This window comes from Rhinopithecus roxellana, chromosome 4 (assembly GCF_007565055.1).
Source record: "Rhinopithecus roxellana isolate Shanxi Qingling chromosome 4, ASM756505v1, whole genome shotgun sequence".
In the NCBI taxonomy this organism is placed as follows: domain Eukaryota; kingdom Metazoa; phylum Chordata; class Mammalia; order Primates; family Cercopithecidae; genus Rhinopithecus; species Rhinopithecus roxellana.
The window spans coordinates 28,454,388-28,472,485 of NC_044552.1; the positions used below are offsets into that span (position 1 = coordinate 28,454,388).

General features: G+C 42.5%; 2 protein-coding genes across 6 annotated transcripts in view; one reads left to right on the top strand and one right to left on the bottom strand.

Annotated features, from left to right (window-relative positions):
• The window catches only part of UHRF1BP1 (UHRF1 binding protein 1), a 77,132-nt gene extending 74,969 nt beyond the window's left edge, over positions 1 to 2,163 (top strand). For 2 of the 3 annotated variants that reach the window (XM_010389615.2, XM_030929272.1), the window contains exons 18-21: positions 303 to 565; positions 1,033 to 1,141; positions 1,272 to 1,378; positions 1,766 to 2,163. In XM_010389615.2, coding sequence (XP_010387917.1) covers positions 303 to 565; positions 1,033 to 1,141; positions 1,272 to 1,378; positions 1,766 to 1,891 — 605 coding nt within the window. In that variant the 3' untranslated portion in view covers positions 1,892 to 2,163. The remainder of the gene's footprint in view (positions 1 to 302; positions 566 to 1,032; positions 1,142 to 1,271; positions 1,379 to 1,765) is intronic. The other variant, XM_030929271.1, reaches the window with a different exon arrangement.
• A 1,703-nt stretch (positions 2,164 to 3,866) lies between these two features.
• On the bottom strand, positions 3,867 to 17,312 carry TAF11 (TATA-box binding protein associated factor 11). 3 transcript variants are annotated; one of them, XM_010389612.2, is made up of 6 exons: positions 17,015 to 17,312; positions 11,988 to 12,136; positions 10,756 to 10,782; positions 10,042 to 10,129; positions 9,720 to 9,816; positions 3,867 to 4,400 (listed from the first exon to the last, which is right to left on the bottom strand). In XM_010389612.2, exons 1-6 carry the CDS (start codon positions 17,183 to 17,185, stop codon positions 4,396 to 4,398), a joined length of 537 nt encoding a protein of 178 aa, XP_010387914.1. In that variant the 5' UTR covers positions 17,186 to 17,312; the 3' UTR covers positions 3,867 to 4,395. The 3 variants fall into 3 exon arrangements, with proteins under 3 accessions (XP_010387914.1, XP_010387912.1, XP_010387913.1); XM_010389610.2 differs by lacking the exon at positions 3,867 to 4,400 and adding an exon at positions 7,534 to 8,460; XM_010389611.2 differs by lacking the exons at positions 3,867 to 4,400; positions 10,756 to 10,782 and adding an exon at positions 7,534 to 8,460.
• Between the last annotated feature and the right edge of the window lie 786 nt (positions 17,313 to 18,098).

Genomic DNA, 18,098 nt, shown 5'->3' on the forward strand with positions numbered 1-18,098 from the left:
CATTAGCCCACTGCTTCACATTCATAACAAGGCCAGTCCTTAATCTCTCTTGCACTTTGCAAGGCATTATAGCAAAGTATCTAAGCCCATGGACTTGGCAATCAGACTGCCTGGGTTCAGATCGTCTCCTTGCTACTTACTAATTATGTAATTATGGGCAAGTTATTCTTTGTGACTTAGTTCAGTCAGATAAGAATGATGATATTCCTTTGACATAGGGTTATTATGAATATTGATGTATAAAGTGCTTGGAAGACTCCCTGGCAGTTAATTAGTTGTCTTTCTTGTCTTTCTTCGCAAAGGTACCTGCTTTCAGGAATCCTCAGCTTTGAAGACTGGCTACATCAGGCCAGCTGTGGGCCTTCGCTTTGAGGTGGGGCCTGGAGCTGCTGTTCATTCCCCCCTGGCCTCACAAAATGGCTTCCTGCATTTATTGCTTCATGGCTGTGACCTCGAGCTGCTCACTTCGGTGCTCAGTGGCCTGGGGCCCTTCTTGGAGGATGAGGAGATCCCAGTGGTAGTCCCCATGCAGATTGAGCTTCTGAACTCCAGCATCACCCTAAAGGTGTGAGGAACCTTTGGTTTTTGCCAGTGTAAGGGCACACTGGTTTTTGCCCTGGACTTTGTCAAGCAAGGAAGCAGTGACACCTGTTAACCTCTTCCCTTTTCACTGTACAATATGATGAGGATCAAGTGAAGAAATACTAATACACATTTGCATTCTCTGTCAGTGTTATAGTGGTACGTAAATGTGTGTTGCTATCAGAAAAGCCAGGGTTCAGGTGAGGAGACCTTGTCTGTAACCCTAACCCTGTCTTTGACATGCAGCATTACCACGTGGAAGCCATCAGGTTATCTGATCCTCAGTTTCACCATCTCTAGATGGGAGAATCTGCTATGCCTCTTAAACCTTCCAAGAATGTATGGAGAAACTGGCATAAAGCTGTTTCAAGCTGAATGATGGGAGCATGGGTTGTGTTAAATTGCTCTGAGCTGGTGGGGGGCATCATGTGGTTTCCCTCTTTCCTGCAGGATGATATCCCTCCCATCTATCCAACATCTCCAGGACCCATCCCCATCACTCTGGCCATGGAACATGTTGTGCTGAAGAGGAGTGATGATGGTGTGTTCCACATAGGCGGTGAGTCAGGCTTGTCAGCCTGTTGGTTTCTCTGCCTCTTTTTTCTCCTAAAAGTGAATAGGTGACACCTAGGAACTGTTTGGGAGTTGGCAGCAATTTGTCACTTAGAACCTTTACTTGTTTTCTCTAGCTGCTGCTCAGGACAAACCATCAGCTGAAGTACTTAAAAGTGAGAAGAGACAGCCCCCAAAAGAACAGGTGTTTTTGGTGCCCACAGGAGAGGTTTTTGAACAGCAGGTGAGGACCTAACAGAACAGTACCTACCCATAACCCTTGGGGGCTATACTTGCGAAGCTGGTAAAACCCAGGGTTGGGGGGCAAAAAGGTTGCATGTGCTGCCTGCATGTGGGTGTTTTGGGTTCCTGTCACCTAGCAGCGGCTTCTAGAAGTGCTGACTAGAGGATAAATGTCAGGAGCTGGAGAGGAATGGTTGCTGAGAACATACTGCACCTGCTAATGAACTATGAAGAGGGAATCAAGCTCTTAGAAAATAAATGGTCATCTTGATCATTGACCTAACTTGTAGATTTTTCTCCTTGAACTCTTTCTCCCTGTTCCCTTTCCTGGCTGATGTTGCAAGATGGTATTACCATATGTAACTGTGAACTACTTATTGTTCCTCAGGTGAAAGAACTGCCTATCCTACAAAAAGAACTTATAGAAACTAAACAAGCATTGGCCAATGCCAACCAGGATAAAGAAAAACTTCTTCAGGAGATTAGGAAATATAACCCCTTCTTTGAGCTCTGAAACCAGTGGCTCAGCCATCTGTGCCAAGGAGAGAGGCTATCACCAGCAGTAGCACCACCTAGGCCAGAGGGCACTGTCCAGTGCTGAATAAGTCACTACGGATGCCGGAGGGACTGGGGAGCACTCACTTCACTTGTGCTTTCCACTGGCTGTTCTTACTTGGATGGAGGACAAGGGCAAGGCATGACTGTATCCCAGGAAACTGGGGTGTGCCCTGTGTGTGGCACAAGCATCATGTCTTGCCTGTATAAAGCCTTTTGGCCCTCTGTGTACTAGGTGGAATCTTCTCAACACTGTAGGGCCATTTCACCTCATGGTTTCATGGCAGGGACATTTGCTTCCTTCACAAGCCTGTGTGAACAAGCAAAAGTACCCACCTCCTCGGTCACCCACAGAGCCACCAAAGATTCCATGTCCCAGAGCTTCCCATAGCAGACCTGTAAAGTCCTTGGCCTGAGCTTTGGCCATGGTAGTGGAGTGGAACAGGAAATAGCCCAGCAGAGGAGTGTGGGAGAAGGGGGCAGGAGAGACACAAGAATAAGGGAGACCTGGACTCTGCCTTTTTGGGAAAAGGAACCAAGCCCATATCAATTTGGCTGATAACAATCAGACTTTTCCAGGTTAAGCTTCCTTTCTGTTATACTTTCATCATTGTGATGCTATGGTAGAAAGTAAACAACAGTAGTGGCTCAGTCATTTAATCTTTCCCCTCTGTAATACAACTTATTTGAAATTTAAATCAAGAAAAACTTTCTGACTCTGAGCTAGGTTGGTGGCATGATATGCCAGGGGTCAGTGGGGGAGCTTGCTTCTGAGCCCCCTGTTGTCCACCTGGAGTCCTGCTTGTCTTCCCCAGCTGTGCTGAGTGGCTCTTCCATCTGCCGGGGGTCCTTGGCACATCTGCTTTCCCAGCTCTGTGACCTTCCCAGTTCTCTCCTCAGCACTTGGTGGTCTGGGAGCTAAAAATGTGTTTTAAACTTTTACATAAACAACTCAGCCTGTTGCCTCTCACTTCCCTCCATCACTGTGGCTTTTCAAAATCATGTATTTTGACTCAAGTTAAAAAAACAAAAATCCTGCATCCCAGCTAGGTTTTGCCCCCTGCCCTATAAAATACCTATTACCCTGTTTCTTTCCTTTGAATTCTTCTCCAATTCTATCCCTTCATTCATACTGCCCTGTGATACACTTGAAGCTGTGTTAATTGGACAGATGTTCATCAGTTAACTTACCTTTACTTGGCAAGATGGTAAAATAGTAATTTAGTGATGTTGCTGAAGTCTTGACCATTCACCTTTCCATATTGAAGGAAAAGTGAAAAGGTTTCTTTTATGGGAAATTAAGCTTGACTTGCATACTCTAGTTTGATGAGGATAAAAAGAAACATGTAATTGCAGTGGTGTTTACAACTAATAGATCACAACCAATCATAGATTTCTTTGTTCCTTCCCCACTCTCAACACTTCATTTGACTAGAAAGAAAAAATGTATTCACCAAGGAACAGGACCCAATTCAGACTTTTGTTAAGTTTCTTTACTAAGGCAATTTTTGAAACACCAGTTACTATGGGATGGTGGGAATTTTTCATGCTTAAGAAATAGAGACTTAGGAACAAAGAAACATCTTTCTGGAGAAAATGCTAATGAGAAGTTACCTAAGGCTTGATGCTTGGTTCAACCTTATTTAAAATTTTTATAAATGACCTAAAAGTAGGATTTTACAGTGAAATCAAATGTCACTACTTCCAGGCAGTGAAAGGTAGACTAGAAGAGGTTTAAAAAATACAAAGCCAGCTGTGCGCGGTGGCTCACGTCTGTAATCCCAGCACTTTGGGAGGCTGAGGCGGGGAGATCACAAATTCAGGAGATCGAGACCATCCTGGCTAACATGGTGAAACCCCATCTCCACTAAAAATACAAAAATTAGCCGGGCATGGTGGCAGGTGCCTGTAGTTCCAGCTATTCGAGAGGCTGAAGCAGGAGAATCACTTGAACCCGGGAGGCAGAGGTTGCAGTGAGCTGAGATCACGCCACTATACTCCAGCCTGGCAACAGTGAGACTCCATCTCAGAACAAACAAACAAAAAAACACAAAACCACAGAAGGGTTACAATAAGCAGGGCTGAGAATACTCAGAAAACTGACAGGTGAGGTTCAACATAATATAAGGAAATGTATTTATGGAAGAATTATCAACTGATATACCTGAACACTGTTAGAACTCAGGGAAGAAACTGAAGCATTGCTGAGGGGGAGGAGAGATCAACAAGCTGCTGTGGCCAAAAGCGTAATTGGCCTGTGGGCATCATCAGGAAGGGCTTTTGGAGATAACAGAGAACAGAGCTTTATACAAAACCATGGATATGTCTTGATCGAATTATCTGTGTTTCTAGTGACCTTATTTACAAGATACATGATGAAGGGAGGGAAGGTCCAGAGAACAGCCAAAATTATCAGGGGGTGGAGGTATATCCATATGAAGACACATCTTTAAAATATAGACTCTATCCTGCAAAGATGAAAGCAGAGGGGAGTTAGATTAAATATCCAATCAAGAGCAAGGACCTGGTCCTGTACTACTAACTCTAGGGCTCTAGCTCATAGCCTTAGTAAAGAAAGCACTTCTCATAGCAAATCAGAAATGTAAGGAGCTCATTGTCTAAGAAGTGATGCCAGCAGACACTATACATGGGTGCAGGTTTATGAGGAATCCTTGCATGACAGCCTTCTACAAGGAATTAGAGAAAAGTAGGGCTACTTGGTAATATACAACTGAGAGGGTAACTGTGTCCCTTGACAAACTACTCCTTAGTGCCTCTTTCAAAGGCAGAATGTTGATCTGAATGGATCACTGGTCTTAAGTATGGCATCTCTAATGTTCTTGAAGGGCGAGGAAGGAGATCTGGTAGCTGGAAAACATAATTATTCCACCTTAGGCTCACCTGAATTGGTTTAAAATCATATTCTGATTCTCTTATCCTTTCCTCCCCTCACCCACCATATACCTCTGGCATCCCTCCATGCAAAGAAAATGTCGAATAGGCATTTCTTGGTATACTTTTACCTACACTTGTGCTTGTGGGCAGGGAGTAAAAACATATCCAGTAAGTACCAAGCCCAGCCTCTTAATGGCTGGAGCTCAGTTAGGTCTCTGGCTCTCTAAAGGAGTCCAGAGCTCTTGTCCATGTGACAAATGGAGTCTTAGAATTTCTGGCTTTCCGGCCGGGCACGGTGGCTCAAGCCTGTAATCCCAGCACTTTGGGAGGCCGAGACGGGCGGATCACGAGGTCAGGAGATTGATACCATCCTGGCTAACACGGTGAAACCGCGTCTCTACTAAAAAATACAAAAAAATTAGCCAGGCGAGGTGGCGGGCGCCTGTAGTCCCAGCTACTCGGGAGGCTGAGGCAGGAGAATGGCGTGAACCCGGGAGGCGGAGCTTGCAGTGAGCTGATATCCGGCCACAGCACTCCAGCCTGGGCGGCTGAGCGAGGCTCCGTCTCAAAAAAAAAAAAAAAATTCTGGCTTTCCTTATGTGGCAGCTTTGGCCATTGTGTCTTGAAATTCTCCCTCAGGAAATGTGATGGGGTTATTATCCCATGGGATTTCAGTAAAAATCAGCTTGCCTAATTTCATATTCCTGTTCATAATGAAGAAATGTGAAGTGGTGGTAGTCCTCAGGATAAGTATAAAGGAAAATATGCAAGGAAAAAGCAGTGTCAGCCCTTTTGGACTGCTTATGATTTCTGCCTTAGAGCTACAAGACTTGGAATAAGAAATAACAATACCTCAAGAAAATGTTTGGAGAGATAGCACCACTGTCCCTCAAAGACTTCAGCCACTGCACATTACCAATTCAGCTGTGAAGCATTTACAACTATGTATTATCTGTGATGTCTACATTTCCTGTTTACATGCATGTGCTGGGTATATGCTTTAGTGTGTATGGACTAGAGTTTAAATCCTTTCTTTAACTGGGCTGCAAGGATGGCTATCAATCCCAAATTCTGTTTTCAACTCACTGGAATAATTAACCTGGTTTTCCTGATATAAAACAGGTGGGTTCTATTCACATGATGGCTGCTCTTTACCATACATTTCATCTGACCCTCATTTTGCCATGGGCTTCAGCCTTTATGTCCACTTTTTATGGTTCTGAAAGGAATGGCTCCCGTGTATGGAATATACAAGGGATAAACACCACCCCTCACATACCCCTGTAACTTAAATGCTTCCATTTAACTCAGATTACTTTTCCCTTAGTGGTAAACAGGGGTTGGGGGATGGGTGGTAGTGGAAAGAAGGTAGTTTGAAATACTGCCATAGTAATATGGGAACTTTTCATTCCAAACCTTTACCCTCGCTTTTTTTTTTTTTCTCTTATTTAATATTTGCCTAAACTTCTAAAATCAGTTATAGTAAGATCATAAAACTATGGAAACAACTGAACTTTGGTACACAAGTTAGTTCGATGACATCTTGTTATTTGAGAACAGTAAAAGGTGTGTCACTGCCTCATGATTTGTCATAGTCATTACTAAGGGTTTCAGAGAGAAACTGGTGTGAAGACTATCCTTTCAGAGACTAAGGCCTTTACCTAGTTGCTCCCCTACCTTCTGTCAGAATAGGAATATTCCCGTGCACCTCTGGGTAGGTATCGGTAGTAGCTATTGAATGGGGATTATTTTCCCCATGGCACAAGGGGAAACACTCCTGGATCACCTTTAACAGTGAGGCTTTGCTAAGTGGCCAGACTTGGGATTTGATCTTCCTCACTTGTTATTTATTAAGTTTCAGCCTTGTTCAGTATCTCTAACTGCCATAGATATAGTTCCTACGACTTCTAAAAAGATTCCTGTTAGAGCTGAGAGAGTATCTTTTTTGTCAGTTTATTAATTTTTGTTCAAGATGTAGCCTGAGTCTTAAAGCATTTCTTTGTGGAATGCCCCACTGAAGTGTCTTCTCCATTGGCTAAGTACATGTTTAAAGCCATGGGTTTTAATGTAAGATACTTTTAGTATCTAATTCAGTTTCCCCCACTGAGGGTGCTAAACAGAATTAGAATCTTTACTAAGACATGCTCAGGAAAGCTTCACAAGAGAACAGCTTCAAAATCCTTCTCCCTATGACACTGAATGGTAGACAGGAAAGAATTCTTGGGGATTGCCAATTACATATCGTAGCCTTATTACTGCTAATCACTGTCAAAAAAGGTCACTTCATTCACCTCTATTTGAGGAAAACAATGAGAATGTATCTGATGAACTAGAATCCTGGTCAGTATTGGGAAATTTTAATGTTGCAATATCTAGTCAAACCTTGAGTGTACTGGTTCTGTGAACCACCTGAAAAACAAATTAAATGTATTAAACCATAATGGTTGTCGTGTATCTGTTGATAAGAATCTGAAATATATGGGCTTTTATATTGTTTATTTTCGTTTCACTCTTAGGGGGAGAAGATTATTACACTGTTTTTAACAGTGCTTGAAGTACTCTTTTATGAGATAAGAGTTTAATGGTTCTACTAGAAAAAGGGCTCAAATTTTCACAAAATAGCCAAAACCAGTTGTATTGGAACACCAAAAAAGAATGACCAACTTCCCATTCCAACCAGCTAGACAGAAAATGAATACACCTAGGGCAAGTTGGAAAACAGTTTAATGATCACTCTGGTGAGAATCCACAGGAGAATCTTAAATGTTTACAAGCACCAGTTACTCCGCTATTGCTGCCATTGCCGCACCCTTCATGGCGGAGTATACAAGTAAGTTTCTGGTTGTTTCATCTACTCAAAACCAGATGTAAGAAACAGCCTGAGTCTCAGCAACTTCAGACTTCAATGTGAAACCATGCAAGCCCTCGACACTTGAGGAGGCTGAGGCAGGAGGACTGCCTGAAGCCAGGAGTTCACGACCAGCCTGGGCAACAAAGCAAGACCCTATCTCCATAAAAAATAAAAATAAGTTAGCTGGGCACAGTAGTGCGTGCCTGTAGTCTTAGCTACTCAGGAGACTGGGGCGGGAGGGTCACTTAAGTCCAGGAATTCAAGGCTGCAGTCATGCCGCTGAACTCCAGCCTAGGTGACAGAGCAAGACCCTATCTCAAAACAAAACAAAACTCTCTTGGAAAGGTTTTCTCTCTGAAAGCAGTTCCCCTGTCCAGAAGATGCCTATGGCCCATACATCTTCTTCCAGCGGGCCAAGACAGTTAAATACTTCAAAATGCCCCAAGAGGTCCCAAAATTTAGTCAAGGCAAGTATCAATCAGGCTACATAGTTTCTAGGTGTGATAAATATCAGAGTTTTGAGAAAGATGTTAAAATCATCATGGAATCCTGGGAGGCCTGAGATACTAAAGCACCAGTGCAGACAGTCTTCTAGGAAGTCTGGAACCAATACTTCTTCCGTCAGTAATATAGGCCTTTCTAGACTTTGGTCTAGAAGAAGATGATTTTTTTGTGCTTCGAGTTAGGGATCTGTCCCTTTGACTTTAACCTTCTAACGGCTTCCCTCATATGTTTGGGTTGTAGTGGTGGCATTTCTCCCCACTTCTCACATACATCCAGTGCTAAACAGAGGGTAAGTAGAAAGTCTGATTATCATACAATAATTTACTAATCACATAATCCTTTTAAGTCCTGTAATTCTCGTTAACTTTTCTTAAGCTTGCTAAGGAAATAAACCAAAACATTTTTCCTTTTTAAGAGAAGATGTTTTTAGTATAACATCTCATAACAGGCTTTATCATAGACAACAGTTTAAAATATATTTCCTATAGGCCATATGCTGTGGCTCATGCCTGTAATCCCAGCAGTTAGGGAGGCCAAGGTGGGAGGATTGCTTGAGCCCAGGAGTTTGAGACCAACCTGGGCAACATGGCAAAACCTTGTCTCTACAAAAAAATTTGAAAATTAGCCAGGGGTAGTGGTGTGCACCTATGGTCTCAACTACTCAGGCTGAGGCAGGAGAATCACCTGAGTCCAGGAGCTCACTGTTGCAGTAAGCTGTGATCGCATGATCAAGGCACTCTAGCCTGGGTAACAGAGTGAGACCCTGTCCCAAATAACTATATAAAAATAAAAATTAGCCAGGTGTGGTAGTACATGTCTACGGTCCCAGCTACTTGGGAGGCTGAGGCAGGAGGATCCTTTGAGCCTAGGAGTTTGAGGTTGTAGTGAGCTATGATCACACCACTGTTACCATCTCATTTTGTACACCATCTAAATTTCTGATTTGTAAAAGGAAACGTAAAAAGTATTAAAAGAAAAAATAAAGATCACACCACTGCACTCCAGCCTGGGTGACAGAGCGAAACCCTGTCTCAAAAAATGATAATTTAAAAGTATCTATCTCCTGCTTAAAAAAATAAATTAAAAAAAAAAAAAAAAGATTTCACCAGTCAGAGTAGCAATGGGAAACAGCCAGGCTTTTTACTCAATAAAGGGGGCAGGCAGTTCCCAGGGATCACAACATTAGGGACAACTAACCATCCCACATAGGTCAGCCCTGTGATTGCTTTTCTTGTATCTTTACTTTTGGCAGCAGAAATGAGCAAAGTCCACTGCAGAAAATACAAAGTCTACTTCTGTCACCCTGGGCTGAGAAAGGAATCAGGGAGGGGATTTCCCAGATGGTTCCTTGCCATCTGTTATTGAAACTTGCAAGGAATAATGGTCATGTTCTCCTGAATACAGGGCTCCCCACTTGGTCAACTTCAAATGCAAATGAGAACTCCCACAGGTCCTTTAATAAGCTCCTTTGTATAGATATTCTTAAAAATAAGACCACCACAGGTACAATCCCGTATTTGTAACCAACACTACTCACCTTCTTCTACCACCTCCCCGACGAAAACCTTGGAAATACCAGACATAGCAATAACAACATTCTGAGAGACAGAGGTGCCAGTGATGGACTGGATCAGCTTGAAAGAAAGAGAAAGACTCCATGACTACAATAGTCAAAGACGGGCTTTGGAACACAGTACCAAATAATTCACAGGAAAAGTAAAATAATTGAGGTGCATTTTTTTTCCCCACCTAAATAATCCACTGACTTGTCTAACACCTCACTTCAAATGCCAATGGACATGGCTCTTGAGTTCAGTTCTAAAACATGATGGAGATGAAGTGTGGTGGTCCATCCTTACCCTTTTGATTGCTGCCTTAGGGAAAGCTGAGCGGCGATACATTTCATAACGGTTCAGCTGCTCCTCAGAAAAAGAAGAAACCAGGATTCTAAACAAAGATCCAGGTAACTAAGTTAACTTGTAAGAATGAATACTAAAGATATTATTAAGTCAATAAAAGTCTCAGACAATTCAAAAATGAATTCTTAAGGGGTCAATGGCATTAGGCTTGGTGCCTTGAGGAATGAAGATAAAACACTTCTACTCCAAAGGAATTTGAGAAAACATAAAATAAAAACTTCTTTTCTTACCTGTTAACAAAAAGAACAACATTGGGTCACTGTATCATACTATACAGACTGTGTTTTCAGCAGTAGACTCTATCTCCATAACTCTACCTTACTGAATTTCATACTGATGGTAAAAATTTAATATACAAATTTATGATCAAACCAGTAGTTTTCAACATTAACAGATTTAGGAGAAATATCTGCAAAATATGTGGAAACAGTTAATACTCCTAATGTATAATTCTTTCAAACGAATGAAGGGGCCATATCAATTTTTGAAAATGAACAAAATATATGAACAGGAAATTTACAAAAATACCAATGGTCAACCAACATGGGGGAAACAACATTATTAACTAAGGAAATATTTTCATAGATAACATTTTTCATAAATCAGACCACTATTAAAAAAAGAATGGTATTAGAATATGGGACACAAACTCACACATGCTGGCAGAGTGAACTGGAACACCTTTTTGGAGAGAAATTTGGAAATACATATGAAAAGCCTTTGAAAATGTTCATACTATTTGAATTAGCAATTATACCTCTAGGAATTTATCTTAGGAAGTAATGGACAAGTATGCAAAGATATGTCCAAAGATCCTCATCATAATGTCAAAAGTACAAATACCCAACCAGAACCACTATAGGGATTGGTTAAATTATAGTTCAACAACATAATGGGATTCAATTGTAGCCATTAAAAATTATGATTTATGAGCAAATTTACTGACATGAAAATATTTAGCTATACATATCAAACATCTAAAAAAACTTTGAAAAGGTACATACCCAAACATTATACCCAACTATATACTTAGAGTGAACTCTGCGGGCTGATCACGAGGTCAGGAGTTTGAGACCAGCCTGGCCAACATGGTGAAACCCTGTCTCTACTAAAAATACAAAAATTAGCCAGGCATGGTGGCGGGCGCCTGTAGTCCCAGCTACCTGGGAGGCTGAGGCAGGAGAATCGCTTGAAACCGGAAGGTGGAGGTTGCAGTGAGCAGAGATCCCGCCGCTACACTCCAGCCTGAGCCATGAGAGCGAAACTCCGTCTCAAAAAAAAAATTTTTTTAAATAGAGGCCAGGCGCAGTGGCTCATGCCTGTCATCCCAGCACTTTGGGAGGCTGAGGCAGGCAGATCACCTGAGGTCATGAGTTCAAGACCAGCCTGGCCAAATAGTGAAACCCTGTCTCTACTAAAAATACAAAAATTAGCCAGGCATGGTGGTGCATGCCTGTAGTCCCAGCTACTCGGGAGGCTGAGGCATGAGAATTGTTTGAACTCAGGAGGCAGAGGCTGCAGTGAGCTGAGATCATACCATTGTACTCCATCCTGGGCAACACAGTAAGACTCTGTCTCAAAAAAAAAAAAAAAAAAAAAAGAAAAAACAACCGTAATGTAATGTAACATAACATTAGAGATAGGGTTTCACTATGTTGCCCAGGCTGGTCTCAAACTTGGGCCTCAAGAAATCCTCCCACCTTGGCCTTCTGAAATGTTGGGATTATGGGATTATAGGCGTGAGCCACCATGCCCAGCCATAATGTATTAATCGTTTTATTTTCTTTTGAGTTTATAAAAGAAAATTTAAATACCAAGAAAAATTTATTAAATTTGTGTGGTCAAGTGAGAGCCTTGAAATGGGGAATGATAAGAAAGTGACTTACTGCATCTTCTGAATCTCATCTTCATCTACTTTCTGCTTCTTCTCTTTCTTTTCTTTGGTATCTATTTTCAGTTTTTTGGCTGCAGGAGTAAGTAATGATGAGTCTTCCCTTTCAACTGTTGTTAAATCTGACACATCCTGACTCTTGAGCTGGGAAGATGAAAGAAACTCTATTACATATTTGGCCTACTTTCGAGGCTTGGGCAAAGTAAGAAGACATTATCCTTATTATAAAACAACAAATCCATTTATTGAGTAGTTTTTCAGTTTTAGGCACTGACTGTACCATCAAGGATAAGATACAGTATCTCTCCTAAGGGAAGATTATGGCTCAGCCGTGGAAAGAAAACCTGCTAAATAATCTAGTTTTCCAGTTCGGCTCTGAGCACAGCTCCAGTATCTGTTTACAAGGGTGATGAAATGCCAAGGATGGTGAAAACCACTCTCCCTCTGGCCCCACTCTTCTGACCGTATTCTTTACAGGGGATGTCAGCAAAGCCCCTCCATCCAGCCGGCTCTTCTGCTTTCAGATCTATAGATCTCTTTACTGCTGATGATTCCATATGGAAAGAATATTAAAAAGGAGGCCCCTTCTCATTAAAACAGTGTTTATTTCAATTTGCTCTTTTGTTCTTATCCTTCAATCCTACTGTTTCATGCAAATGTTTATTTCACATTACTAGTCTTTTTGAAGATAGGTTTGTCTCTTATTATTTATATCTCTCCCCCATCAGCATTTAACACAATTTTACTTATGCTGGATGTTTAATAAATGCCTGTTTATACCCCATTAAAAGGTAGGCAAAGACACTTCTCAAAAGAAGACATACCTGTGGTCAAAAATCATATGAAAAAAAGCTCAGCATCACTGATTAGAGAAATGCAAATCAAAACCATAATGAGATACTGTCTCATATCAGTCAGAATGGCTATCATTCAAAAGTCAAAAAATAACAGATACTGGCAAGGTTGTGGAGGCAAAGGAAAGCTTTTAAACTCTTGGTTGGAGTATAAATCAGTTCACCATTGAGGAAGGCAGTGTGACAATTCCACAAAGACCTAAAGACAGAATTACCATTTGACCCAGCAGTCCCATTACTGGGTATATACCCACAGGAATATAAATTGTTCTATTATAAAGACACATCCACACTTATGTTCATTGCAGTGCTATTGACAATAGCAAAGACATGGAATCAACCTAAATGCCCATCAGTGATAGACTGGATAAAGAAAATGTATTTTCCAGTATACATCATGAAATACTATACAGCCATAAAAAAGAAGGAGATCATGTCCTTTGCAGGGACATGGATGGAGCTGGAGGCCATTATCTTTAGCAAACTAATGTGGGAACAGAAAACCAAATACTGCATGTTCTCACTAATAAGTGGGAACTAAATGATGAGAACACATGGACACATAGAGGGGAACACACATTGGGGTTTATGGGAGGGTAAAGGGTGGCAGGAGGGAAAGGATCATGAAAAATAACTAATGGCTTAATACCTGGGAGATGAAATAATCTATACAACAAACCCCTATGACACACATTTAGTTATGTAACAAAACCTGCACATCCTGCACATGTACCCCCTGAACTTAAAAAACTGCCTGTTTATAACAATAAAAATCAAATCCAAACTTCACCCCCCTGACTTAATGTAGAACCATAAGTATACTACAAAACTCATTAATGAGATTTAACTTGTCCCTAAAGAGGAATTCAAATTTAAACTCATACAGGAATATGGGAATAGATGGGATTAAGGTAGTCTATCTTTGACAATCTTTTCAATTTCTTTTTACTTACCGATTTATACAAGTTTTCTAACTTCTTTGCGCTTCAAGTTTGGTGGTTTGTATTTTCTTTAAAAATTCACCTGTTTGTCTCAGATTTTCACATTTATTTGGCCTAAACTTGAACACTAAATGTCTTTACAGCTTTAAAGACCTCCATATTAGTGCCTGTAGCCTTTCCTATTTTGTAATGTACATTTACATTTTAAGTAATCAGGTTTTAATTTTATCATTTATGTTTTTTAATGTGCTAATTCATTAGTGTCTACTTGTATCCTTATTAACTCCTTGTTCCTACACTCTTCTGATTTATTTTGTTCTTTATCTGTTGTTTTTTGTTTGTTTGTTTGTTTGTTTTGAGGCGGAGTCTCCCTCTGTCGCCCAGGCTGTTGTGCAGTGGCCGGATCTCAGCTCACTGCAAGCTCCGCCTCCCGGGTTTACGCCATTCTCCTGCCTCAGCCTCCGGAGTAGCTGGGACTACAGGCGCCCGCCACCTCGCCCGGCTAGTTTTTTTGTATTTTTTAGTAGAGACGGGGTTTCACCGTGTTAGCCAGGATGGTCTCGATCTCCCGACCTCGTGATCCGCCCGTCTCGGCCTCCCAAAGTGCTGGGATTACAGGCTTGAGCCACCGCGCCCGGCCTGTTCGTTTTTTCCCCAGACTCACTCTGTTGCCCAGGCTGGATCATAGCTCACTGCAGCCTCAAGTGATCCTCCTGTGTCAGCCTGCCAGGTAGCTAGGTCTGTAGGTGTGACCCACTCCACTAGGCCCTTTTTCTGGTCTCTTGAGTTAGGTGCTTATTTGCAATATCTTCTGGTTGTTAATAAAAATATGTAAGGCTATACATTTTTCTTTAAATAAAGCTTTGGTCAAATCCCATGTAATTTGATGAAGTGTTCTATTAATTTCTTTAGTCGGAATAGTTTAAAATTTCCAGGGGGTTCTTTTTTGGTGGGGGAGAAGCTTTTTGTAGGTAATTTCAAGTTTTAACGCATTGCATTAACAAGATGTGGCCTGTTATGATTTCTACTTTTAAGAATTCATATTTTTCTTCATGGTCTAGTACATGATTGATTTTTAAAAGTGTTTCAGAAACAACATAATTTTATCCTCTGTTCGGTGCAAATTTATATATGTAGTGAGCTCTCTAGTGTACCAAGCTAATTATTCAAATCCTTGCTGTCCTTGACACCTGTTTTAAAGTTTCCTTCTTGGCCAGGCCTGGTGGCTCCCACCTGTAATCTTAGCACTTAGGGAGGCTGAGGCGGGAGGATTACTTGAGCTCAATGAGTTGGAGACCGGACTGGGCAATATAGTGAGACCTTGTCTCTACCAAAACAATATTTAAAAAACCTTTAGCTGGCCAGGTGCAGTGGCTCATGCCTATAATCCCAGAACTTTGGGAGGTTGAGGCAGATGGATCACGAGGTCAGGAGTTCAAGACCAGCCTGGGCAACTTGGTGAAACCTCAGCTCTACTAAAAATACAAAAATTAGCTGCGCACAGTGGCACGTGCCTGTAATCCCAGTTACTGGGGAGGCTGAGGCAGGAGAATCACTTGAGCCTGGGAGGCAGAGGTTGCAGTAGGCCGAGATTGCGCCATTGCACTCCAGCCTGGGCAACAGAGCGAGACTCCGTCTCAAAAACGAAATAAAACAAAACAAAAACTTCAGCTGAGCATGGTGCAGTATGCTTGCAATCCCACTTACTGGGGAGGCTGAGATAAGAGGGTTGCTTGAGCCCAGGAGGCAGAGACTGTGCCACTGCACTCCAGGCTGGGTGACAGAGTGAGACCTTGTCTCAACAAACAAAAACTGCCTTAAAGGAGCTTGCAGTGAGCCGAGATCGCGCCACTGCACACTCCAGCCTGGGCGACAGAGCGAGTACTCAGTCTCAAAAACAAAAACAAAAAAAGAAATCTGCCTTAAAATACTTTTGTCAAATGTTCTCTTTTTCATTTTTCCAGACGAAGTTTCACTCTGGCACCCAAGCTGGAGTGCAGTGGTGCGATCTCACTGCAACCTCTGCCTCCCAGGTTCAAGCGATTCTTGTGCCTCAGCCTCCTAAGTAGCCGGAATTACAGGCGCCTGCCACCATGCCCAGCTAATTTTTGTATTTTTAGTAGAGACAGGGTTTCCCCATATTGGGGATCTCCTGACCTCAGGCGATCCACCCACCTCCGCCTCCCAAAGATTACAGGCGTGAGCCACCGCGCCCGGCCAAATTTTCTCTTTTTCTAAAAGTTCTTACTTTATACATTTTTATGCAACTTTATGCTCTGAAAGGCTATTTCCATCTAATCTACTGTTCACCCCACGATCTCTTAAATCCCTTCTAGCTCTAAGACCCCAAGATTCTACTTCTAGAAATGTAATCCAGAGAACGATGAGTTTCTGGTCCTTACAGATGTTCAGCTAGGCAACACTGCTGAACTCTCTGTAGCATAAAAACACCAGAACCAACTGATGGGTCCCTGATCACCTGGTGCTGTGGCTCATGCCTGTAATCCCAGCACTTTGGGAGGCCGAGGCGGGCGGATCACGAGGTCAGGAGTTCGAGACCAGCCTGGCCAACATGGTAAAATCTCGTCTCTACTAAAAATACAAAAATTAGCCGGGCATGGTGGTGTGAGCCTGTAATCCCAGCTACTTGGGAGGCTGAAGCAAGAGAATCGCGTGAACCCGGGAGGCGGAGGTTGCAGTGAGCCAGAGATCGCGCCATTGTACTACAGCCCGGGCGACACTTACAGGTTAAATTGTGTTCGATTTAACCTGTAACTCTATAAAAGTCTATCTCCCTTTGACAGGTTTGATCGACCTTCCTTCCTATAAAGAAAAAAAGTTGTCTTAACATCTAAGAGGAACCATATTGCGGTGAAAGGGGTGCTACGAATCCTGGGTTTTAGCTCTTGCACTACGTCTCAGTGTGACACTGGATCCGTTTCCTCACCACCAAAGCCAATAGGCTATTAAAACTCCCTTAGAAGTAGCTTTAATCCCTAAAGACAAGACTAAAAATATTAACGCAGTGCTTGAGCCTCTGGAACCGAACCAGCAGTGGAGTTCTGTTTGGTCGTCCGCTCTCTTCCCCCTCAAGATTAACCATCTGGAGGGAGTTCTGGTGAGTTCGAGTTCTCGTAACTTGGGAGGGACTAAAGAGAAGCCCGGCAAGCACCCAGTAACACAATCTCTGGGTATTCCTTCAGCCTCATCAATACATCTCTTCCTACCTCGCCTTCCTCCGCTGCAGCTTCTTTCAAGTCCGCATCTGCGTCTCCGTCAGTTTCCTCTGGGATTCCATCCGTGTCGGTAGCCCCCGGGTCCCCGGACGCAGCGGCCGTCTCATCCGACTCCCCTGTCTCTCCACCTTTGTCGGAGGGCGACTCGCGGGCATCGTCCATCACGGATAGGATTGGAGGGGAGAAGAGATCGCCGCGATGTCTGAGGCAGAAGCTCGGAACCCCGAGCTGCACAGGACAGGATCTTATTTCCTGTCGTCGCGCAGCGATGACATCACCCCTACCGCTCTCCTGAGGGGTCATTTTGAGGCGCGCGTAGAGGACTAGAGGACTCATTTTAACTTTGGTTTGGCGACAGTGGGAAGCGGGAAAATTGGACGTAAAGAGCTCAGACTCCTAGCTAGGAAACCAGCACTTGTGAAGGAGCGCAGTTTTGTTTACTAAATAACTTTTTCCTTTTCGCCTGTCTAAAAGTTCAATGCCAGTTAATCCCTTCGTTAACCCCTCAGAGTAAAGTTGGGGGACCGGGAGAAAACTCAGTTCCGTTGTATGGCGGTGTTGTGGAATGAGGCTACCCGGGATTGGTAAACTTTCAGGCAAGGACTCAACCTTGTGTATTTCAACTGGCCCGAAACCGCGGGTCTGTGTGTACATGGAATTGCTAGCATTTCCGCTCCATTCCGCAAGCACCTTAACAACAAAAAGTCATATAGCTTGAGCAGAATTTATCCAATTAATTTATTCATCCACAACTATTGACTAAGTACTTCGATTTAGAAACAGTGCTAGTACCAGGGAACAAAACACACATAGTTTCTATCCAATGAAATGATTTTTTTTCAGTTCGCAAGTATTCAAGATTGAGGTTTGTTTGTACAAGTCTGACACTTTTCTATCATTTTGGTTAATCTTACCAAAACTAAGAGGAAAGCCTAAAGACAAGAAGGTGTCTCCTTTGAACGTTTCACTTTAATGAACTAGTTCATGTACTGGGAGGATGAAGTGGTGAGGATATTTCTATTTTAAAATTTTCTTCTCTTCCCTCATAGAGATACATAGGGAGGGCGTTTTATTC